At 39.6% G+C, this 25,378-nt stretch overlaps 2 protein-coding genes across 4 annotated transcripts; both read left to right on the top strand.

The window, feature by feature from the left end:
• Positions 1 to 5,566: 5,566 nt before the first annotated feature.
• On the top strand, positions 5,567 to 12,914 carry LOC102299354 (ras-related protein ralB-B). The gene is made up of 5 exons (XM_005923044.3): positions 5,567 to 5,726; positions 10,129 to 10,294; positions 10,383 to 10,591; positions 12,138 to 12,312; positions 12,399 to 12,914. Exons 2-5 carry the CDS (start codon positions 10,181 to 10,183, stop codon positions 12,504 to 12,506), a joined length of 606 nt encoding a protein of 201 aa, XP_005923106.1. The 5' UTR covers positions 5,567 to 5,726; positions 10,129 to 10,180; the 3' UTR covers positions 12,507 to 12,914.
• Positions 12,915 to 21,126: 8,212 nt separating this feature from the next.
• Positions 21,127 to 25,312, top strand: faimb (Fas apoptotic inhibitory molecule b). Of its 3 annotated transcripts, none has more exons than XM_005923042.1 (4): positions 21,127 to 21,363; positions 22,365 to 22,593; positions 23,616 to 23,678; positions 24,373 to 25,312. In XM_005923042.1, the coding sequence occupies exons 1-4, from the start codon at positions 21,247 to 21,249 to the stop codon at positions 24,687 to 24,689; spliced, it is 726 nt and encodes a 241-aa protein (XP_005923104.1). In that variant the 5' UTR covers positions 21,127 to 21,246; the 3' UTR covers positions 24,690 to 25,312. The 3 variants fall into 3 exon arrangements, with proteins under 3 accessions (XP_005923104.1, XP_005923105.1, XP_014189269.1); XM_005923043.2 differs by having other exon boundaries at positions 23,616 to 23,665; positions 24,373 to 24,615; XM_014333783.1 differs by having other exon boundaries at positions 21,278 to 21,363; positions 22,348 to 22,593.
• The last annotated feature ends 66 nt before the right edge of the window (positions 25,313 to 25,378 follow it).

Genomic DNA, 25,378 nt, shown 5'->3' with positions numbered 1-25,378 from the left:
GCTTGCAGTCGCCCAAAACTTCTTATATACAGGAGAGGGGGTTGGGATGGGGGATAGTGTGGGCGGGGCTAGCGAGGAGTCAGAGAAGCGCCAGGGGTGCTCACTGCTGAAAAACTCCCTGTGGGGAAATTAGCCCTAAAGGGAGGCAGACTCTAAAAACCCGAGCTGTTTACAGGTTTACACCACCCCTCTGCCCTCCTCCGCCCACAGAAAACCACAGGACTCCTCTGTTGCTGAAGTAATCTGATTACCCAAAACAGCTGTGGGAAGGGCTGAATTGTGCAGAATTCTGAAGAAATGTGCTCTACACATGCCAAAAACTAAAAAAAAAGCAGCTGAAATTTATGCTGCTCACTTTATTTGATGTAAATGTAACAAAAATGTAAATGATGTATAATAAGCTTATTGCACCTTACAAAAGGTGAGTTACAGTAAATTTGCTTAATGAGGAGATATCACATCAAGTTACAGTAGAGCAAAAAAAATCTCAGCTACACTCAGTTTTATGTTTATAAACATCGATTATTTCTATTCTATTTTAGAACATTTTTAATATTTACATTATGTGTTTAAAAAATCTGTATTTTGTCACCTTCACGTGGCCCATACAGCACAGTGAGGGCTGCTTCAGTGACCCATACACCGCACATTTGCAGGAACATGTTTTTATTACACTGAATGGGACTGCAGGAGGATTGGTGTCCTTATTATATCTAAATCTTTACACAGCCACACTTCTAAAAGTCCAAACACAATATACCTGAAATAAATTAAGATTATAAAGTTGCACATTGGTGGTCTTTGCCATTTCTCAAGTATTTAAAACTGTGTATGCAGATAAAAAGTACATATAACTTAATAAGAAAGTGAACTTCAGGAACTGGAAATCAAAATGAATTAAGTTAAATGCCCTAATTTAATTAAAGAAGGGACCATATTAGTAAATAAGTAGTTATTTGGATTAAATAGTCAAAACTTTTATTTTCTTTGTACTTCGTTTCAGTCGCCATGTGTCACTTTCTGTCTTTTTGAGTGATTTATTTTCAATGATCATCACAAATTGTATTTGATCTGCTTGAGTTCATCTAATTTATTTACTACTTTAAACATAAATGTTCAAGTTGATTATTTAGCTGGATTTCTTAAAAAGGATCTATTTACTTGGAGAATTTTCTCGTTATTGATTACCACCTCTCGAGTACTTTAAATGGTAAATGGCCTGTATTTGTATAGCACTTTCCCTATGGACCCCAAAGCGCTTTACACATTCAGTCATCCACCCATTCACACACTGGTGCACACACTGGTGATGGCAAGCAACATTGTAGCCACAGCAACCCTGGGGCGCACTGACAGAGGCGACGCTGGCGCCACCGGGCCCTCTGACCACCACCAGTAGGCAACAGGTGAAGTGTGTTGCCCAAGGACACAACAACTGAGACTGTCCAAGCCAGTTACAAGGCAAACTCCCAACTCTTGAGCCACGATCGCCATTGTAATCAAATGTTATTTATTGCATGTAGTCATATTATTTCAGTTCTGAAAACATTCCACTGCTAAATTTAGAGATAAAACACAACTTTTTTTGCATGCTCGTGTAGAGTTTCGATGTACAGTACAACTGATTGAGTAAAAGCTGCAATATTTATTCTGTAATGTAAAAAAAAATGGAAATACTCAAAATGAAAGTGTTTACATGTAAAATACTTGTTGTGTGGACAGTAAGAACATTCAGTGGACTTCGGTGTTACCCTTTTCTCTCTTCTAATACCACTTGTAACGCTTTTGTTTATTTGTCTATGTATCCTGTAGTCCTGCAGTGCTTCAGCTCACGTGGACTTTTAAGACGTCACATCACAGAAGATTCCGCTAAAACACGACTACAGTTTGGTTTAATCATCCAGGAGCACACTTTAAAATAAATAAAACAGGGAAAACACTTTAACTTTGGGGAGGGTGTTTGCAGTCTGATGAGTACAAGGAAGAGGAAAAACAAGGAAAAATCACATAAAACATCAAGACCCAGCAAAACATAAAGTCTGGATTAAACTGTAATCTTAATAAGAGTGGCAGAAGCCTGTGTTTAATACTCTCATACTAACTTTTAAAGTTTTTCTGGTGCATAAAAGGAAATTTATAGTCTTTGCTTTTGTTTTATATCCTTTAAGATCCTTAAATCTGGCTTTTTCCAAAGGAAGTTTGTTATAAGCTGAACTTGAATCAATGCTCAGCCTTCAGAAAGACAACATAACACAGATATATGGTAATCAGTTTATATAACATTACCTTACAACTGGATAGAAAAATGTGACCCAAAGTATGGAAATACCACCATTTCAGTTGTACCATATGTTGTAGCTATAATATAAAGCCTGGATTACCTTTTAATGTACATCAAAGCTTTTCTTTACAGCCTTCGTCCTGTAGAAACTTATTAAACGTTAATGGTCCATAAAAGTGATTTTGTAGACACTTTGTTGTTTTGTGTCCTTTAGCTTCTTTAAAACAGTTGATTTTCAAGTTGAGTCAGTGACCAGCAGGCAAAAAACAACATAGATGGAAAAATGTTGACTTACCCTGATATTTCCTCTCAGCTGTATAGAAAAAGGCTGGTTTTATTCTTCATGTGTTATTGTTTCAAACTAAGATGTGACCACATACTTTTGGAAATTCAAACAAATGTTGCCACATGTATTAAAATAAACACCTGGGGTTATTGCAAGTGGATAAACTTTGACGTAAACGCCCTGAAGCACCATGGGAGCTCAAACCACAGCGTTACATTTTCAGCCAAGCTCATTTCGATAAGCCCTAAAAGAACATTCAAATAATCGGAGAGCCTCGCTCTTTGTAGTCAAATGGAACATGATCCGCAACAGCTCGTCCTAATGACACGGCAGGAAGTCCGGACAACAACATTTGTTAGTAAAACTGAGAACCAAATGAGCTCGTCACACCCCTTTACAGCCAGCACTAGCGAGATAGGCAGAGAGGCTGGGCTCAGTGACCTTTGACCTTTCAGCTGGTGATTATCACAAGGCAAAACAACCTGAAGAGCAGACACAATCTGCTTTTCCCTTTTTATCCTCACAGTTAATGACCACATGAATCATAATTTCTAATTAATACGAACTCTTAAATGTATTCTATTTTATATATCATAAATATGATAAAATAAAAGGTTAAAAACAGGTTTTAGTTAACTTTGGAGCTCCATATAGCACCAGTTCAATAAAGGTTGGCACTTTAGTCATTGATCTCCGCTCCTCCTTGTCATGCGTGAGGAAAGTAATGAAATGGCGCCATCTTTGTTCCAAACACTGAAACTACATCATGTATAAAATCTTTCAATAATTCTATAGTTTTGCACCCCAAGAAAATGTTCATGCTTTCCAGGTAAATAAATGTATGATTTTGAAATTTTGCAGCAGAAACCTAAAAAGTGGGCTCTATCCAAGTGAAAAGGGGACAAAAGTTAAACAGTTAACATAAAATTGATGAGGCTGTGAAGGAAATTATTCTCTTTGTTCACAGACTGATTGAAAATTTGCTCCACTGAAAGTCAAAGATCTCCTCATTGTGCTTTTGGTTCTTCTAAAGTCGCCAAACTTACCAGACTTTAGACTGAAGCCCAGTTTGACATGTGAAAATCAAACATTTGCCAAACCTCAGATCATCACACAGGAGAAAATCTAGCTGTTTCCTTTGTTTTCATTTTGCTTTTCTAATTGTTTGTCTGCAGCTTTACTTTCCAAACGGAGTCTAACTCAGCTGTTACTGTCTGAAGATGGAGCACCCTGGACAGGTCTCCAAGCTAATCCAAGAAACAAAGAAATTTTTTAGAGAAAAAATGTGTTTCAATAATCCTTCCAAAGTACTTTGTCCTACAGAGTCTCATAAGAATTAAACCAACCGGATTCTGCTTTGGTCCTGAAGATTGATGGGTGATCATTTGGCTCAGCCTATAAAACTGCATCTGATCCTATAAGTTCATGCTGCAGCATTAAATCATATAAAAGTTTTAAAGAGGTGACTTTTAAAACGTTATATTCCTGTTGGTTTTATTTTGTAACATATTGTTAGAATTAAGATTTACATTTTTTGGCCTCATAGTGTAGTGATTCAGTGCCGGGAGGAGACATAAATCCGCTGGAAGGGGCTGAAACAGGAAGACCATCCGACATAAAACCTATTTCGGCCCTTGTGAATCAGGGAGCAGCTGAAAGTAGCGTTCTACTTACAATAATTGATCATTGCAGTACCTTCACAGTCCAGCAGAGGGTCATGGCACACACTAGGAGAAATTCAGAAACTGAACTTTTTTTACTTTAAATCGGGATCACTGATTTTAAATCTGTGTTCCTGTTTTGCTGTTTTTCCTCTGCAGAATACGTCTGATGGTATCATAAGCATAAACTAAAATCCTGAAGCAAAGCAGGCCACAGTCCTCTTAGTTTACAGAATAGTCAGAATTGTTAGTCCTGTCTGGGCTGCTCATTGTTCTTCTTTTTTTGGTTTAGAAACAAACTCAACACTGCTGTAAAGACCTTCACATCAGTTTGCCTGGGGGTGTTGGGAGACTGATATTTAAGAACCGATTCATTCTTTTTTTTCTTTTTTTTTTTGAAAAATATAAAATATAAAGTCATCAGAGGTGAAGGGAACTGAAAGAAAACAGCTTCTTTTCATGAGGTATGGACATTATGGTCCCAAAAGAAAAAAGTGTGAGGTTATCCAGCTTCATGATTACTAGATTATTTTTATTTATTTATTTATTTATTTATTTATTTATTTATTTATTTTTCTATTTTTAAAATTATTCTAATTTCATCATTTGTTCCCCTCCTGTATGGATCACAGTTACTTCACTGCAGTGATCTAAGAAGGGAACAAAACAGTCATCATATTTATTTGCCTTTTTAAATTTCTGTTTCCCATCTATTCAAGTTCAAAGGTCACAAATTTTAGTCAACTGTATGTAGAACAAAATTAATGAAATTTTTTAAAAAATAAAGATAAAAATGTAAAGTAGCTCAAAGGCAAAGACGTAAATCACAAAAAAAGACTGAAAAAGGTTAAATATGATATATGACATTTAAGTAATAACAAACACAAAAACTAAATAATAAAAGGATCTAAAGCAGATTTAAGGAAGAGCTTTAATTTAATTCCCATATTTAGCGCTTCAAAATTTGTATGTAAAAATAAATCAGAGTAAAACACCTATATATATCCTATATATATATATAGTAGTAAATAAAGTGAAGTGTCAAAGTGGCCTATAAAAATATTACTGAATGAATATTTGTTTTCTTTCAGTAACAATAAAGACAGGGAATTCCGCGACGTCACATCCTGTAGAGGACAAGACGGTAAAGGTAAAGGTAGGAGGTGTCACTCTGTGTCTGTTTCCGGGTTTCTCTGCTAGAAATAACAGGGGCAGACATTTTGTGGACTTTATTTAAATTGTATAACCTTCAAAGATGCTTAATAACATGTGTTGGTGTTTGTTTAGCGGGTAAAGTGGTACATCAGTCGCCCTGGTAACATTTGCGCGTGCGCTGAGCGGCCGCCTGCGATTAGCTGAAAGAGTGGGTCGTCCTCGCGAACACAGACGATCTTCGCCGAGTCCGTGTACAAGGTGGGGCGCACAGTCTGCTGGAGAACTTGTAAAAGTTGTGCGTGAAGCGGATTTCTGAGTGAACGGCAGGAAAACACCTCAGCAGGTGAGTGAGTGGAGTCCGACCGTGCTGTTCACCCCGGCACGGTCCGCCTCTGCCCTGAGGGCAGCGTTTTAACGGCGGATTCTCGCTCAGTTTCCCCCTGTGGAGGAACAGAAATCGTTATCTGTCGCTGCTTTACGGGCAGCTGTGAGTGGCAGCGCGACCGACCAATGACAACAGGCCTGTCCGCGCCCGAGGCCAATCAGAGATGACGTTTGAGGGACAGGGGCAGAAACCGGGAAGAGCAGAAGTGTCTGTTTAGTGTCTTGTTGAGACTCGTTTCCAGCTGTTTAGGGCACAGAGGAAGCTGAAGTTGAGTGTTGATAGGAGCACATATAGTTCCTCTTTGAGCTCAGACAGCCGTGTTATTAATATATGGCTAATTTCGGAGCTTATTTACAGCTCCAGCTTATCTCTGCCCGCATGTCGAGCAACTGGAAAGGTCACTGACGAGAGGGTTTTTCCACATACCTCCCATACTTATCACTCATGCAGGGTGTACAGACCTATATCACTCACACCTGAAGCTAACGACCCTTTTCCACGGCAGGAACTTTCCCCATGAGCTTCTAAGGAACTGGCCTTGCTCTCCTCCTAGTACTTTCCAGCAGTGCAGACACTTTCAGGGCTGGATTTTTAGCCCTCAGTGTGCTTAAGGGGGCTCTACTTTCTGTCTAATGTTAGAGCTGATGTAACGTTGTCAGTGATTACAAATGTTGATCACTTATTTGTCCAATCCTGAATCAGAAACTTGGATCGCATATCGGTGACAATCAGTCGATCTGTTGAGTTCAGTTCTGCAATTTTTCTGTGTTTACAACACCACAAAGCTATCACAGTGTGAAGCACGCTAACAGCAGAGACTTTGTAAGAACTAGAGCTTTGTATAGGGGTGTCAAACATCAGGCACTGAGGGCTAGAATCGGCCTGGCAAAGGCTCTAATCGGCCCCACTGAACAGCTTTTGGAACAAGTGAAGAAGGGCATAAATGTTGGACTTGTACCTGTATTTTCACAGGTTTTACAGCTTTTCCCGCTGATAAAGACCTCCTTGTAGCCATTCATGTGCCACCAGAGTAAATAAGTTACAAATAAGCAGTTAAATGTCAGAATTTCAGATTTATTCCAACACTTCTTTATGTAGAAAAACTGAGACATGTTGATGAAATTGCACTTCTTGTTTCTTACATTAAGATATCTCTGGGATTAAATGTGTGCTTCAGCTTATTTAAACTGACAAAAAAAGGCGAGTTTCACTGAGCTGGCACACTTAAGGGCTACTGTAAAAATGAGTTTGAGATTCCTGGTCTAGTAGAACGTTTGTTGGATGTTAAGCCACGTCCACTCAAGCCGCTACCAGTAAAGGCGAAGGAGACCACTGATTGCCTTGTAAGAAGCCTGAAATATCATTTAGTGACATGAGGGCTGAACGATTTTTATTTTTTATTTCTTAAAACTAACCCATGAGTATGTTGTTGTTGACTATATGCGCAGATATCTTGGGTCACTTCTGATTGGTGAGCAGGAGTTTTGCGTCAAAAAAAGAGCGAGAGTATGTGAAACAATAGACACTACGTATTTAAAGCCGGGTTCACATGTGCTGTATGAGGTGCAGACTAACAGCAGTTTACATTTCAATCGATTTAGATTAGTCTGTTATACTCTGATATTTCTGACACCTGGAGACCCAATGGCTTGAAGTCCATCGCCCAGTGCCGATGTGTTGGTGCATTCTAATGTAAGGTCTTCATAGATGAGTCCACGTAGTCACTAAAAACAGGCATGTACGAGGACCTCTGCATGGATCCTTACACTTAACTGTCTGATGACAAAGTTTACATCACACAGATCTGAGCAATCTCGCTGTAAAATAAAATTGCAGCCTAACTGTTTGACCCTACCAGTGACCTTCACCTTCAAAGCGAAGCACAATGTTGCTTTTTGTGTGAATGGATCTTAACAAACACTGTAAATAACGGCAGTGAAGACTCTCACACTGAGCTGGAATCAGCCGGGGGACAGTAAATGAGGCAAATACATCTTTACATTGTCAGTAACCTGGTCCAGTTGTCAGTTATTGTTTTACTAGTAAATAGCAACTTTTATCATTGGATGTATTTGTAATATTACAGTTGATATCCACAGCCAAGTTAACTCCATCCAATCGCAAGTGGAAAAAGTCTGATTGGTGAGTTCATAATCAAAACGCAGGGGGAGCGAAGACGAGGACCTCGATGTTCAAAATGTCTGTGAAAACTGTAGCACGAACAAACCAGGAGATTTTTCTTATTGAGGAGTTCTTGAAACGTCTTCATTGCTACCAAACCATATCGTCTTTGTGTCAGGGCCGCGAACATAAACTGAAGCACAAGAGGAACGCAGCAAGGCCAATATCTCTCAGAAAGATAAATATGTGATTATCTCAATCAGCTGAAGAATGGAAAGCATCCTGTTGTTTCCTCTGTCTGCTCATTTGTTTGGCACCTGAAAAACTCTCGTTACTCACAGTAAGGTTCTTATTTTTAGAAGAACCTTTGTTAGGAGACGTAGCTCCATAATCACAACAAGCTAAATGACAAAATATTCAAATATTACCGCCCCGCCACACCAAATCTGTAGTCTTCACTAAATTAGGTGCAAATGCAGCTTCAGCTCACATAGTGATCGAAGTACATTTATCACATATGTGTCTAAGCATACACAGAAGCACCCAGACTTTAATTTTCAAAATAAAAGCATTAACCTCTTTATAAAACCAACAGAGCATAAGCATATGCATGTACATGTAAAGCCTTCAAACTGCTGACTTAAACCACAGACTGTCCGTCTCTGAGGATATGAAACAGAAAAACGGCGTCACTCTGTACCAGTTTACCTTTGGATCTCAGAGGAAAGCATAAAAACTCAGCTGTGTGTTTGAATTTTTCTGAATCCTCTAGAGCAGAGGCGGCAAATTAACCATAGATCCTGGTCCACAAACAGCCCAATTTGGCCTAAAGTGGGCTAGACCAGTGAAACCACTGTGTAACAACCTGCATTTAAAGGGAAAACCTCAAAACCTTTCCATGTTCAAACATGTAAACACTGCAATAGTTACATCCTTTTTGCACATGCTCTTTTCTACTCTGTAATATTCTTGTCAATATCCTTGATATTTATTTATAATCATCACTGTTAATCCTTGATATTTATAATTGAGTGATTTGTGTATATTAGTGCTATTTATTAAATCTGTAACATTGTATTATTTAAATAGTTTAGTCTGTTACTGTTACTGCCTTGGAGCAACTGTAAGACACATGATTCTGATAATAACAAAGCAAAATATGCTGGTTTATGCCACTGCTTTAAAAAAAAGAAAGACAGCAGGAAGTGTTAAAGTGAGTATGTCATAAAACAGATGATGAACAGTATAAACTAAAACTAAGCTCAATCTTCAACAACATATCTACACATTCATGACTTTGTACTGTTATTATACATTTATTACAGTCTGCAGGTCACAGTGGAGAAGCCTTAAACGTTCACATGTAGAGCAGGACTGTAATTAAAGCAATAATGCTTCATTTTTGCCATTTTTGACTTTACGCACATTTCATTAATTTCCCATCCTTAATAGGTTGAAATCACAACTTCACAGTGATTAATTTCTTTATTTTTTTATCTGAATTTTATTTGAAGATTCCAGGAAATCCCCTTTATTAAAAATATACTTTTCTTTTGACTTTTTGCCAGTGCTTTCCTGATAAATCATGATCCCAATATTTGCCAAAATAATTATTCAAGCACCGTGTCCAGGTCTTAGAAATAGCAGGTTCCTGGTAGTCTTAGGCATTTGTGCTGAAGAGAACTTGGCTTCTTTGTTTTTAAGGTTCTTGAACATGGTTTTCATCTCATTGAGAGGTTTCATCTGCTCTAAAAGCTGATTGGTAGTTCCAGGTGTTCACCCTACAGTGGAGTCATCTTGCAGGTTGTCCTATGAGTTGTGGACCCATCCTGTTGTCATCATATGAGTTGCTAAGGAGTGAGTGGTAGTTGAATCACCTGGTAAGGAATCTCAAGACTGTGTCACACCTTAATTATACTTCTGCATTGAACCTATGTAGATTCTGTGACGCTGCCTGCGCAAGTGACCAACATCATCATTGTCAGCGTGTAGTTGCATATCTAGGAAGGTGCACATCATATAGTGGCTTATAGTGTCGTGGTTAACAAGTTTGCCTGACACATGAGAGATCCCCAATTCAAGTTCAGGAGGAGACGCAAAGCGCTGTGACGGTTGTGTCAGGAAGGGCATCCAGCATAGAAATCTGTGCCAAACCAAACGTGGGGTTTTTTGTAAGTCCCAAAATGAATGTGTGAGTCTTTTCATGTCCTTTCCTGCTGACCTCTGCTGGTCTCTACAGGTCGTCAGAACTCGAGAGCAGAGCTGTGAGCCACCTGACCTAGACCAGAGTCATGGCCTCTGGTAAGAACAAAAACCAGAGCTCTCTGGTTCTCCACAAGGTGATCATGGTGGGCAGCGGCGGTGTAGGGAAGTCAGCCCTAACCCTGCAGTTCATGTATGACGAGGTGAGACTCGAGAACTACATTTTCCATCAGCCCTTCCCTCTGTGCTGTTTCTTCTCCCCAGTCACGTGACCCTTGTTTTTGCTCGCAGTTCGTGGAGGACTACGAGCCCACCAAAGCCGACAGCTACAGGAAGAAGGTGGTGCTGGACGGCGAGGACGTGCAGATTGACATTTTGGACACGGCGGGTCAAGAAGACTACGCAGCCATCAGGGATAACTATTTCCGCAGTGGCGAGGGCTTCCTGCTCGTCTTCTCCATCACAGAGCACGAGTCATTCACAGCAACGTCGGAGTTCAGGTCAGTGTCTGAGTCTTCTTAACAAGCAGAGGTACATTTTAATCGACTTATGTGGAGTAAAATCTCCACAGTAATATACAACCAGGCAGTGAAAATGACTGTGTTTAAAACATTTTTAAAAATTCAGCCCTGGGGAAAAAAAAAATCACATTTACATGTTGACACGAAAACTGAGGTGTTAAACTCAAAAGAACCACACACAGGTCGCTTTTAAGTCAACAGATTCCTCCCATTCCTTCCCATAAAGGCTGGACTTTAGATCAAGCGCAGCACAGAGCTAGCAGCTACAGTAAAGAACTGCTGACAGCTTTCAGTAAAAACTAGAAAGGCAAACTTTAAGTCGTGATCCAAGTTTAAACAGGTGAGTCATAAAAAAGAGGAAATCACTGCTGTACAGCTGTTGTGACGGAAAATTAGAGAACAAAAAGTGTTTGCTTGCTTTTTTTTGGAGAGTGCTGTAAACATGTTTATTTCTGTTGTAAATTCAGACATTTTAACGTGGGAATCTGTGGAGATCAGTGTTGGTCAAGTTACTTGAAAAAAATAACTAGTTACTAATTACTTATTACGACTCCAAAACAGTAATCCCGTAACTTTACTGATTACTTATTTTCAAAAGTAATGAGTTACTTAGTTACTTTTCATACACAACCTGAATACGTAATAAAGCAACAGACCTTTCAGCCCAATTCTACTTTTTCTGCATAATCTATCATATAAAATGTAATCAAATGAAAAAGCCTCTCTTTAAAACTTGTTTTAATCTTTTAACTTTATACACATTGCTTCAAGCAAAAATTAAATTATGTGCAACTGTGTTTGACTTTTAAATGTTAAACATTTGTTTAACATTTAAAACCATTTTCTGCATATTCCAGCATATAAAATAAAATGGTTTTTTTTACACTCTTTCAAATAGATGCATGTAAAACACAGCAAAAAATAAATAAAATGAAAGATTCAGCGATACTAAGCCCCGTCGCTCTTAAATCTGTTGTCACCTGTTTAGCAGGAGTGGGGAGGGTGGAGTGTTGCCTGGTGCCGCAGCGGTCATGACAGCAGGGGGATCTGGGGGTTTGTGATTTTCACATTCCCGTGGCGGCTTGCTACATGCTTGCTCAGATTTGAAGTTTGATTTTTCACTGCCATGGGTGTTGCACGCGCTTACGTCATTGTCATGAGACACTCTCACAAACAAAATCACGACAGTTTAGTAACGCAGCATGCTTACAGGAAAGTAACAGTAATCTAATTACTTTTTGCAATAGTAAGCTTTTACATTACTCGTTACTTGAAAAAAGTAATTCGATTAAGTAACGTGTTACTTGTAGTGCGTTACTGTAGTGGAGATTGACTCACTGTTGGACCCAGCCTCTTGTTGACATTCTAAGAACTGCAGCTTCATTTTCTACCACTGATAAAATGAGAATATTTACTTTAACAGACTAATGAGGGCATCAATGTTTAATAGTCTTGTCTCAAAGAAACTTTGAGGACCATTAATGTAGAGTGACCTGTACTTTGAAAATCTCTCTTGTATTTTCAGGGAGCAGATCCTGCGGGTGAAAGAAGAGGAGGCCATCCCTCTCCTTCTGGTGGGGAACAAGTCAGATCTGGAGGATCGGCGGCAGGTTTCTGCTGAAGAGGCCACGGCAAAGGCAAGCGAGTGGGGCGTCCAATACGTGGAGACCTCAGCCAAGACGAGAGCCAATGTGGACAAGGTAGAGAACAAAAGAAACAAAACAAAGAGCTCTGACCTTTGAGACAAGGCTCTGACCAACAGTTAATCCATGTAATCTGTCTGCAGGTGTTCTTTGACCTCATGAGGGAGGTCCGCAAGAAGAAAATGTCTGAGAGCAAAGACAAAAATGGGCCGAGTGGCAAGAAGAAGAAGAAGCACTGCTGCGTACTCTGAGCTCAGCGGCAACGCGACCGTGTGCCAAAAACCAAAGAAAAGGAAAACTTCTCTGAGAGAGACTGAAGCAGCTTCAGATGAGCAGCTGCAAATGCACTCGATACGTTCACTCCTCACTTGCCAAACACAGAGCACAACACTCTTGTTTCTCTTCTTCTTTGGCGTCTGCTTGTTCTCCACATGATACTACTCACTCTTTGTGCACAGCTGTGAATGGCCCAAAGTATGTGGACACGTCTGCTATATGTCTGGTATTAACGTGCTGCTCATGTCAGCATCTGAGGGCTGTGGGGCAGATTGAAATCGTGCTTTATCTACACAACAATCAGATTACTTTAACTCTCCTCACTGCCAGCTGTGTCCACAAACATATGGCACATGTAGAAGACCACAAGTATTTTTTTTTTTTTCCAATAACAGAAGCAGGTCCGTCAATTGTTTGTAAAACTGGAGTTCACAGGAAGCACACGGTCTTTTTATGTGGAGAACAAACAGGTTCGTACACTTCAGAGTGTTTTTCTTTCTCTCAAATCTGAATTTTGTTACTTAAACTGGTGTCTGTGCTCCCACTTGTTTTAAAACCTAATTTTTCTCGTTATTTAGCTCTTTTGTATGTCTGTTTTCAGTATTACAGTATCAGACATTCCTCATATCTGATTATACCACTTCCAGACACTCCTTTTGTAATAAGCTTTCACTTCCTTTATGAATAAAGTCATAATTTATAATCAAAGTTTCAAAGGGAATCAGCCCTTTAAATCATTGCATCATCTGCATATACTCTAATTACACATTTAGCTCGATTAAAGCTGGAATGTGTTTGTTGCTGTCGGCTTGTAGATAAACTCTTCTTAATGTGATAATAAAATGAATAATCAAATTTACAGTGTTTGCTTTATTAAAAAAGAGATTAGCATAATCACAGCTCCACATCTAGCACATTGTCATCTGTCAAAAGTCACTGATACTTAGTTTTCAGTCTGTTTCTGTCCAAAATGAAAGCAGAAGTGTACAACTTTGTTTGTTTTTTAAAGAAATGGTTCAGTCAGAATAAATAGAAACGTTGTCATCTTAATCAGCTAGACCTCGTAAATCATCTTTTTCATGGATACCTTGATGTTAAACTTTATTGTAACACCGGGCAGAATGACCACATCGATCATTTCATTCGAGCTGAATGAGTCCGGACAGGTTTTGCCTCTAAGTGTTTGTTTGATTTTGGAAACTGAAGGATCATTTGGACCTGAAAACACAAGAGACAAGCTGTGATGTTGAGTTTTTAAGATAATCTAGGCAGTGTGTGGTTAATGTGATCAAGGCTGAAGCAGTGACACCCAACTGTTGGTAACAGTGAGTGCAGTAAAAGAAGAGGAAGACATGACGGAGAAAGGTTGCACGGCCCTCACTACTGACTTTTACATTCTCCATAATGTTCTGAAGTGCTTGAGTTGAGGGAAACTGAACTGTGACCGTGTAAAATGAATGTATAAACAGAATGAAAGGATCTAGAAAGCTCACAAACCCATATGTTGTTCACATTAGAACAAAGAAAACAAATCGAATGTTTAGACACACTTTGGACTGAAGAGGATAGCATCATTAGGCTTGTTATTAACGCTTAGTTCAAAGCCTACATCTCTCTATGAAGGTGCATCAGTGCTTATGGAACTGGCAGGTTGCACATCTGGAAAGGCACCATCAATGCTGAAAGGTGTGCATCTATGCGCACCGCATACAGGGAGTGCAGAATTATTAGGCAAATGAGTATTTTGTCCACATCATCCTCTTCATGCATGTTGTCGTACTCCAAGCTGTATAGGCTCGAAAGCCTACTACCAATTAAGCATATTAGGTGATGTGCATCTCTGTAATGAGAAGGGGTGTGGTCTAATGACATCAACACCCTATATCAGGTGTGCATAATTATTAGGCAACGTCCTTTCCTTTGGCAAAATGGGTCAAAAGAAGGACTTGACAGGCTCAGAAAAGTCAAAAATAGTGAGATATCTTGCAGAGGGATGCAGCAGTCTCAAAATTGCAAAGCTTCTGAAGCGTGATCATCGAACAATCAAGCTTTCATTCAAAATAGTCAACAGGGTCGCAAGAAGCGTGTGGAAAAACCAAGGCGCAAAATAACTGCCCATGAACTGAGAAAAGTCGAGCGTGCAGCTGCCAAGATGCCACTTGCCACCAGTTTGGCCATATTTCAGAGCTGCAACATCACTGGAGTGCCCAAAAGCACAAGGTGTGCAATACTCAGAGACATGGCCAAGGTAAGAAAGGCTGAAAGACGACCACCACTGAACAAGACACACAAGCTGAAACGTCAAGACTGGGCCAAGAAATATCTCAAGACTGGTTTTTCTAAGGTTTTATGGACTGATGAAATGAGAGTGAGTCTTGATGGGCCAGATGGATGGGCCCGTGGCTGGATTGGTAAAGGGCAGAGAGCTCCAGTCCGACTCAGACGCCAGCAAGGTGGAGGTGGAGTACTGGTTTGGGCTGGTATCATCAAAGATGAGCTTGTGGGGCCTTTTCGGGTTGAGGATGGAGTCAAGCTCAACTCCCAGTCCTACTGCCAGTTTCTGGAAGACACCTTCTTCAAGCAGTGGTACAGGAAGAAGTCTGCATCCTTCAAGAAAAACATGATTTTCATGCAGGACAATGCTCCATCACACGCGTCCAAGTACTCCACAGCGTGGCTGGCAAGAAAGGGTATAAAAGAAGAAAAACTAATGACATGGCCACCTTGTTCACCTGATCTGAACCCCATTGAGAACCTGTGGTCCATCATCAAATGTGAGATTTACAAGGAGGGAAAACAGTACACCTCTCTGAACAGTGTCTGGGAGGCTGTGGTTGCTGCTGCACGCAATGTTGATGGTGAACAGATCAAAACACTGACAGAATCCATGGATGGCAGGCTTTTGAGTGTCCTTGCAAAGAAAGGTGGCTATATTGGTCGCTGATTTGTTTTTGTTTTGTTTTTGAATGTCAGAAATGTATATTTGTGAATGTGGAGATGTTATATTGGTTTCACTGGTAAAAATTCTCACAATTCAGATGTTCTCTACAGAAAAGGGCAGAGCAGGCTGTACCTGCTGTGGAAACTCAGGTTTTTGGAGTGGAGGGCCCACTCCTGAAGACCTTCTATGACTCTGTGGTGGCCTCAGCCATCTTTTACGGTGTGGTCTGCTGGGGCGGCAGCATCTCTGCCGGGGACAGGAAGAGACTGAACAGGCTGATCTGGAGGGCCAGCTCTGTTCTAGGATGCCCTCTGGACCCAGTGGAGGTGGTGAGTGACAGGAGAACGGTGGCTAAGCTGTCATCCCTGTTGGACAACATCTCCCACCCCATGCAGGAGACTGACAGCACTGAGCAGCTCCTTCAGTGGCTGCGGCACACACGGTGTGGGACGAAGAGATTTCGCAGGTCTTTCTTCCAACTGCTGTCAGACTCCACAATATGGTCTCAGCAGATGACCACAAACATGCAGACAGACACACACATCCCATACACAATTGTAACTGCCTCACTGATGTGCAATATTACCAAGTGAAATTTTTCCTACTATAACAAAGCATTTCATTCTGTTTTGTACCGTATTTGTTCTTTTTTGTATAGTACTTTATTGTATTGTATATAGTATTTTATTCTTGTTGTATTGTATGTTTTTCTATTTTATCTTATCCTATTCTCTTACCTTTATTCTTTTTCTATTCTCTTATCTTGTCTTGAGGTGAGAGAGCCAGTTAGCTTCTGTAGTTTTAATGTTCGGCCACTAGATGGCACCCTGACATCATTTTTTGATCACCACAACAATCTGAAGCGAAAAAGAAAAAAAAAACCATCATCTTCATTCTAACTGGAGTCTCACGTGTTGAAAATAAAAGTGGACAAAGGCTCAGAAATCAGCTTTAAACATCCGTTTGCTCTTAAAGTGAAAGAAAAGAAAGCAGCAACCATCTACCTCATGATATTAAAGATTTTCTGGTGATTGATTTCTGGTTTCAGGATAAAAATCGTGTTCGTTTTGTGTTGAAAGCAAATAGACATATTGTGACTGCCCAGGCATTTATTTAAAGTGCTGCCTTTAGTCACCACGTTTCTGTCCTCAAATCTTCAGCAGGTTAAAATTATAAACAATTTTGGTGATTTTCAGTCACTTTATGATCTGACTGAGCCTCGCTCAGACCTTTTAAACTCATAAGAGTCACATGCACTTAGTGCAGGCTTCTTATTTTCCCCCTTTTTTTACATCTGACTGATGCATTTAGAAACAGCAGAGAACACCAGCCTCTTTGAAGAACAGTGAAGTGGACATTAATGAAGATTATTTCTCTGTAAATTCTTCAAATCATGAAATCAGAAGATGGCTCTTAAAATCCAGTGCAAATTAATTAGATATTCTTTTTAATTAAGGAAAATAAGCAATAAACTTATTTTTAAAGAATTTGTGTATTTCAATATTTTTGCTTCATTTGAGCAAAGACTACATGAAATCAGAGGATGATTCCTAATACAGAAAAGATATTCCGTTTTCAGAAGAAGGAAAAATCAGGAATAAATGTGGTTTAAATAACATTACATTTATCACATTTATTTAACTGAATTTGAACAAATAAGTTTTGTTTACATTTGTTAAAGATGCTTAAACCCAGATCTTTTTTCCCCTTGTCCTGACTGTTTGTTGCCTTCAGACTCTCTAGGTTGTCATTTTTACTGAGGTTATAGTTCAGAATTAAACCAACATCTCTGTAAACTTTGGTATCAGTCTTAAATTTTTGATGGTGCTTTTGATCGAGGTTATAACATAACTGGGGGCTCGTCCGGGTTGTTTTGGACTCTCCTGGTGAGAAGTTTATTTGAGGTTCATTTGATCTCCACTGAAGCAGTTGTTTGTGTTTTTTGTGTTGTTGTTTTAGTTTATTGCATTTGGCTATCTTGGGTGGAGGTAAACTTCAGAGTTTCACAATAAACTACAGCTCACAAGTTCAGTTTTTAAGCCTGGTACACCACTGAGGGCTGGGTAAGTGAAGTTAGTTTAATTGTTTTTAGGTGTCTTAGGTTGAGATTTGCTCAAAGTTAAACCACTGATACTGAATTTTGTTGGAAATTCTGAGAGTGGTTTGAGATCATTTGATAGTTATGGTCTTGTGGTTTCATCAGGGAGACGTTCAGCCGAACTAAAGTGGGCTTTAGTTACAGCTTTGTAGTGAGGTGGGTGTTTTTGTACCACAATCTTTAGTGTTTAGGAGAGGTTGGCGACTCCTGATGCTGCTCCTGGTCCACTTGCTGCCTGAGTGATGGCAGTAACTGTGCTTTGTGTGTGCTGAGTCACACTTGTGAAGATCATTGAATGGGCATGGTTCCACATTTTGTGGTTGGCCACTAGGACATTTGCGTCACTGAATTTTGTTGATATGGTGACTTGTTGCGGTACAGGACAATGGGTGACCACTGTTACTATTGTATGAGCCTCATGTATGTTTAGTGAAGTTTGAGACTCTTGGTTTTGCTGTGTGCCCCTCAGACATGCTCAAGCATGACCTGCTTCGGAGTCTTAGGCTTCTTTCCAGGGTTACAACATGTTGTCCCTGTTGCTCTTTCAGGTGCAGAAGAACCGTATGACTCACGAGTGGCTTTTCCGTCATTTCTTTAGGACCCATTTCTTTATGCTCCTCTCCAACACCTACTTTACACTTGACAAAGTGTGGATCTCGTCATGTGGTCTTTTATCTTTTGCTAAGGCAGTTAAATCCTTCAAAATCAAACCAACGTTTCTTCACCTTATGTTGGGGCGTTTAAGCTGGGACGTAACACTTCTTCTGAAAATAAATAAAAGCAGGTTTAAAAGTCTCTGCTTTTAACATTTTTCATCTTAAATGACCAAAATAAATCCAAGTTAAAGCTTAAAGTGAGGGGTTTTCTTTGTCTTTGAAGTCACAAAGACTTGTTACAATCATAAAACATGTTTAGATGTGTTACGATTTCAACATGTTTAGCACCGCATGAATGAAGGAATTTAGGTAAAATACGATCGTGATGAGATTTTTTACCTTTAAAGTAAACATGTGACACCTGACAGGTGAAATCCAGCTGTCAGACCTGTTTCCTGTCGGCTCGCTGTAACAACTCAAAATCGTGGCTCGGTCTAAAAGCTGGGTACTTTGATAGCAGCGTGTCTCTAGTTTGCGTTTTGTAAAAGTGAAAGTACTTTTTGCCACCATGGGATTGATCCTTGTTTCCTTCTTTGTGGTGTTTTTGGTTGAAGATTCATCTTAATTTAAAACTCTTTTACCTTAACTCTTAAATAACCAACAAAATGAACTTGTTGTGATGTGCAATGAGGTGAAGACAATAGCTGACAGAAGAGTTTGGATCTCTGCTCTTATCACACGCCGTTTAAAGCTGCACAACAACAATGAAGGCCGAACTCGTCCAACCTGAAACTCTCCTCCTCCTCCTCCTCCTCCTCCTCCTCCTCATCATCATCATTAGTCACTCTGCTCCCTGACTGCTTTTGTTTTCTTTGGGGTTTATTTAACATTTGTCTTGTTGTTTCTGCTCATTTCGTGCAGCTCAGGTTGCAGATTCTGCTCCACCAGGCTTCATAAACACATCAGGAAACTTTTCAGATTATGTTAAGAAGCTTCCTCATTCAGGCTGCATACATCAAACATCGCCAAAAAAACAGAAAACCCTCAGTTTATCCTGTCGTATGCACTCTTATCATTATAAAGGGTTAATAACATGTATCTGACAGGTTAATTTGACAGCTCAAAGCCACAAAACATTTAAATCTGGGTTAAGAAGGTGAAAAGTAACGAAAACCTTGATATTATCCACAGATTTGAATTAAATGAATTACTTAATTTAAGTCATTTTAAATGTAAAGAAAAAAGTTGCATAATAGAAAAAAAAAAGAATCCCTGTTTCAATAGCTCTGTCATATGTCATGGAGATTTTTTTAAAGCAATCAGAAACATCTCTGAGTCACTTACAGGGTTAGATTAGATAGAAAGATAAGATCTAGGCAATGTTTTGGGTTAAATCTGAGCAAAAGTCATCCTTTTCTTTTTTGTTTTTCTTTGTGCTTTGTCATCATTTCTTTTTTTCCTCGTGTCTTGTCTTTAAATTAAGTTAAACACAAGATAAGAACAGAAATTTTAAAGAGCATCAAACAGCCTGAGCTATAAGAGAGAGAGGTGAAATAAATCAGAGCTGTGACTGACAGGCGTCCTCGCACATGCATCGGTTTTTAATCACTTCCTTCCCCTCTGTGTGACTGAGTTTCACAGTAGCGTGTTTTTGGCTGCGGCTCAGATATGAGACACATTAAAGCGCAAAGATCCAGAAAACAAAGACACAATAGAAGCTTTGTGTGAGTCAGCGCCAGGACGAGCCGGCAGAGCTGCTTTCTGCTTTAAAACGCTGAGACTGGAGTCTGAGCTGCAGATACAGAGAAAGTCTAAACATGTAATCAATACAGATACAATTGCAGAATCTGGGCAGCTCAAAAGATTTCAAACACCGTGTGATGTAAATCCCTGTGAAATGTGACTTGGGAAGAGAATCTAATAATGAAAAGATGAAAAGATGGAATGAAAGAATGAAAAAAAAATGCTGAAACCGGAGAAGGGAGGAGTTTGGAGTTGATAAGAGAGCTAAAACATTTTGCTGAACATGCTGTTTATATCTTAATTATGACCCGGTATGTTCGTTAGGGATATCCTCTCTGTCTATGACAATTTAAAAATAGATAAATGAATGAAATGGTTCCTCTAAAGGTTTCTAGTTACTGGGGTAGGTTCCTAAAATCAAAACATACCAAGTTCCTCTAAAGGTTTCTAGTTCCTAGCAAAAGGTCCTACAGTCCTAACATACTGTTTTCATCTAATGGTTCCTAGTTCCAGGGGTAGGTTTCTACAATCAAAACAAACCAAGTTTTGAACTTCAGAAAAAGGTACTACAGTCCAAACATACTGAGTTCCTCGAAAGGCTCCTAATTGCTGGGGTAGGTTCATATAATCAAAACAATCCAAGCTGTTCCAAAGGTTTCCAGTTTGTAGGAAAAGTTCCTGCACTTTCTTTAAGGTTCTCTACTCCAACAGTCAGAACATATCAAGTTCATCTACAGGTAACGTGGTCCTGCAGTCAAAATACATCTTTATATCAGTTCCCACTGAGTCATAATAAAGATGGTGCTTGCTGTACTCAGAGGAAACAACTCTGAAAGAGGTTCTACAGGTGAGGTCCGTGTAAAGATGCAGCCCACCCCAAAATTGACTGATAACTCCTAAGTAGAGGGTAGCCAGTAATCTAGTATAGGCTTATTCAGGTTTGAGGGCTTGTTGGATTAATCAGTTAAATGACAGACAAATTAATGGCAACCGTTTCAATGCCTCATTACAAGCTCAAGCTTCTTAAAGGTGAATATTGGCTGGATTTCTAAAAGTGCCAGCTTCAGGAAACAATTGTTGAACTTTTAAAGCCCCAGCTAACATTTCTGCTGCCTCAAGCCAGCCTGAGATAAAACCAGAGCCTGTCCTAATTGTCTGTGGCACTATATAGTGAGCTCACATCCATAATCCTCTTACAGTAATTCACCTACTGCTGAGCCGACACCACAGAGGCAGAGCTGCGCAGGACGGACGGTCCTCACTTCCACAGATGGTTTTCCAGCTGACTTTTTGACTGTTTCTGGACATCCAGGACCACATCCCGAGGTCAGGCAGAGATGTTAGGCGGAGATGTGGTGGCCGTGTGGGAGGTGGCGTTGAGCGACGGCGTTTATAGGATCGAGTTCGCTCATGGCACCACCACTGGAAAAAGGATTGTTTTTGTCAATGGAAAGGTGAGATCCTGCTTCTTTCTGGGAGAGCATAGTGGGGGGTTCCCAGTGTGTTTTGGCCCCTGACCAAATTTTTCCCCTAGGTTGTAAGCCAGTTTGTGCATTTTGTCACCTCATGGTGATTGATTTGAGAACTACCAGCTTAATCTAAAATCATTTTAAAGCCCATGCTGATTTTAAATGTAAAAAATAATATGTTTTAAACAAGTATTTAATACAGTTATTTAATGAAGCTGGAAATACTACAGTTTCAAATACTTTAAAATGCTTTAACATTTGACTAAACTGGCTACAAAAGATACTGATACCAGTTATTATAGATTAACAGTTGTCAGTAGTATATACGTCACGTGGTTAACTGTAACTGGACCAAACAAAGGTCAAAATCTTCTTTTAACACATAGCCATCAAACATGCAACCTGTGGGGACTGAACTGGTTCTATACATGATCCAGTCCGCCCCTCTGAACAGCTGTGAAAAGTGTGAAAATTTCAGTAAATCATTAATATCTTTGGTTTATCGATAAAATTTATTGCTATTCCAGCAGGGGGCAGGCGGGAAAATTGGTCACATCATTCACATTGTTGTGCCTCCAAAGGTGCATAAAAAGCAGCGAGATCTGAATCTTCCAAATCCTGATGTTATCGCGTCATTTGAAGAAGTGAGGCATGAGTTTAATCTACAGAGAAAGCTTTTTCAACAGCACATCAGCATAATTTAATTAGTATTTCAAATGCTTGTTAAAATAATGACTCCAAAGGATTGTTTAAGGCCTCCAGCTGATAAGCCAATCTTATCTGAATCAGTACTTTTAGTACTTTAAGCACATTTCATGCTGATGCATGTAGTACTTGTTTTTTGTGTCACTGTGGTAATACCCTTAATACTTCAGTGAATCCATACTTCCATGATCATTTTGTCTGTATTAACCTGTCCAAAAAAAGTGAGTGTATGAAAGCAGTGCAGCAGGTGTTTATTGAAAGCAGCCATGTCTCCTTAACAGGAAGTCATCAGAAAAGACTGGATGTTCAAGCTGGTTGGAAAGGAAACCTTCATGGTGGGAGGTGCGAACACCAAAGCCACCATCAACATCGAGGCCGTGAGCGGTTTTGCATACGAGTACTCGCTGAACATCGCTGGGAAAAGTCTGCAGAAGTTCATCGACAACAGAGCCAAGACCACCAAGACCTGGCTGCTCAAAGTGGGCGAAGAGGACTACAGGGTCGTCCTCGGTGAGCTCACCCTCTCAGGTTTTTACCTGCAGCTGCAAGCTGTAGTCCGGTGTTTGCAGGAGGAAATGTAGGTGAGGACGGGCAGTCTAATCTGCTCAGGGTGAGGTCAGTGTAGCTATCTTTGGAAAGGAAGCAACCAGCATCAACCTAGTTAGACTACCAAAACGTAACGGGTGGATTAAAGAAGACCTCGAACAGAAACAGAGAACCTGATGGTAACTTAGGTCCAACAAACATGGAAATGAGATGGATTGCATTCAAAGGGAAATACGTTAAACTAAATGATACAGAAAAGTACAATAAATTATTAAACACACAAAAACCGACCAAAGAAAAATAGAAAATGAACCCCAAAATGACCAAAGGAATGATCAAAATCAACCATTTATGATTTAAAATTACTAAAATCGAACACAAATGGAAATGCATCATGAGCAGAAGGACACCAAAAAAGATGCCAGTCTGTCAGAAATGATGCAGAACAACCCAAACTAAATGTCAAACACCTAAAACAGCTGTGAAAATGAGACACAAAAGGATCAGCATAGTACAGCACAAACTGACCTTGAGAAGACACAATGAAATAAAGTGCAATCCAAAATGGCTAAAATGAAACTTGTGGAAAATGACCACAAGCAGCAGAAGGTTTAAAAAAAAAAAAAAAAAAAAAAGCAAAACTATCAAAATTACACAAGAACATTTGATTAAAACAAAACTGAAATGCAAAAAGACTCAAGAGGCCCAAAATCTCCAAGATTAGATGTCAAATTACCACCAAAACACCAAAAATAGCAAAAAATTACCAAATTTAAAGGAAAATGACCAAACTGCTGAGAAACGCTGCTGGGACCACAGTTTGGTGTCTCTTCTGCAGGAATCATGGGGAGCCTTTTACATATCTGTGCCAGCTGCTTCATAACCTGATCTCAGACATTGATCAGCTGTGTGTTATTTCAAAGAGGAAGACCAGCCACTGGTGTTGCTTAAACAAACTAACCATCTATGTTTGTTCTTTCTCACAGAAAAGGACACCATGGATGTTTGGTGCAACGGGCAGAAGATGGAAACCACGGTGAGCGCCACTGGTGAATACTCTGAGACACACTATCCTGAAAATAAACGTAACGTATGATGTAACTGCTGATTTCAATAAAGGAGTGGGAAACTGTGCTGTCAGGTTTGAGGCTACAACGAAAACCAGGGAGGGAACATTAGTATACATGGCAGGGGTAACTTAGTGATCTGTGAGGGCCCCACTAATGCTGAACAATATCTACATGTGTAGGAGCAATACCTGCTGCCAGATGCATGTGTTTCAGTTGAAACAGGTGTATATGTGTGGACGCCATGATGAGTTGGTTAGCAGTGTGGCTAAAAGAAGAAGTGAACGTGTTCCTGTATCAACTTCTCAGAAACATTAAATCGAAAAAGAGCGGGTGCTTTTCAAAATAAAATGCATTTTAAAGAGATTTGTGATCCTGTAGAAGTTTATGAGAAAACAGCCCTCGGTTCCCTTTACTTATGACCCCAGCAAATACTTTCCTGAAGCTGTTTGGAGGTGATGTTATCGCTCACTCATCATCACAGCTCATTAGCCAATGAGAGCACTATTTATTTAATTTTCAAAGTAGGAGACCAAAAAAGCAATAAAGTTATTGTTTTTCTTTATGTTGTTGTGATAATCTTCTGATTTTTCAAAATAAAACTCCTAGCGCGTTTTTAAAGCTATGAATGCTGACAAAATAAAAGCCTCCATTGTTTCTCATGCCCTGTCCTCAGGGAGAGTTTGTAGACGACGGCACAGAGACGCACTTCATGGTCGGCGGGCACGAGTGCTGCATCAAGGCAGCGAGCGGCGGACAGAAGAAGAGCGGCATTGTGCACTATTTACTGCTGGATGGCGAGAGAGTGACAGCGTCCACGCAATAGAGCTCCTCTTTCAGACGCTCTTTGAGGTGCTTGAATGCAGCGGCACAGGATGGAGACCTTCTCCTGACAAACTTAGAAGCAGATCTGTTCCTGGAGATGTGAAGAATAAACTCTGGCATGCGCAGCTCGAGCTTCATGGAGGGGTACTGGTGACACTTTTATTTTGAAGGAGTGGCTCTTGTTGCGCAGCCTCCACGCATCAACTACCTTCCTCAATGCGTGAAGCACGCGGCAGCTGAGTAATAGAAAACCGGAACAAATAAGGTTCGAAGTTCAAAATAAAAGTGTAACAAAAAAGGTTTGTCTTTTTTTTTTTTTTATTATTATTATTATTATTGTCTAAAGGTAATCGGTAATATCAAAATCAGTGCACTAAAGACTAAGGAAACTTCAACTGAAGGAAATGCAAATAATAATTTTAATGTCTCAGTTTGATGTCGGTGATGGGCAGAAATTTTAACCATTTTTAAATATTTCACTTTGTGTAATGAGTTTTCTTTATGAGCTATAAATTTTTTTGTAAATAAGCAAAACAAAAACAAAAAAAACAATGTTTCAAATATGCCGGTTTATCTCTTTAATTTGTCCTAAAGTTGAGATTTGGACTGACATAACTTTAATGTTTTGGTAATTTTTTTTCTTGTTTTCTGATAAAAGAATGAATGTATTTGTTGGGAAAGCAGCTGTTAGACTCACAGACAATAAGAGGGGTCATAAAGCAACAGCTCTGTAATCGTTATTTTTGTATTTTTTTTCCTTTTGGTGAGAAACAATAAACCTTCAATAAACACATGTGACTGAGCTGAAATCCCTGTAAATGAAATGTGAATAGATTCTGCAAACTTTGTAAAAGTTT

Source organism: Haplochromis burtoni, unplaced genomic scaffold, assembly GCF_018398535.1.
Source record: "Haplochromis burtoni strain Fernald_Lab_line unplaced genomic scaffold, NCSU_Asbu1 Contig_61, whole genome shotgun sequence".
In the NCBI taxonomy this organism is placed as follows: domain Eukaryota; kingdom Metazoa; phylum Chordata; class Actinopteri; order Cichliformes; family Cichlidae; genus Haplochromis; species Haplochromis burtoni.
This window is presented reverse-complemented; position numbering and strand designations above follow the sequence as displayed.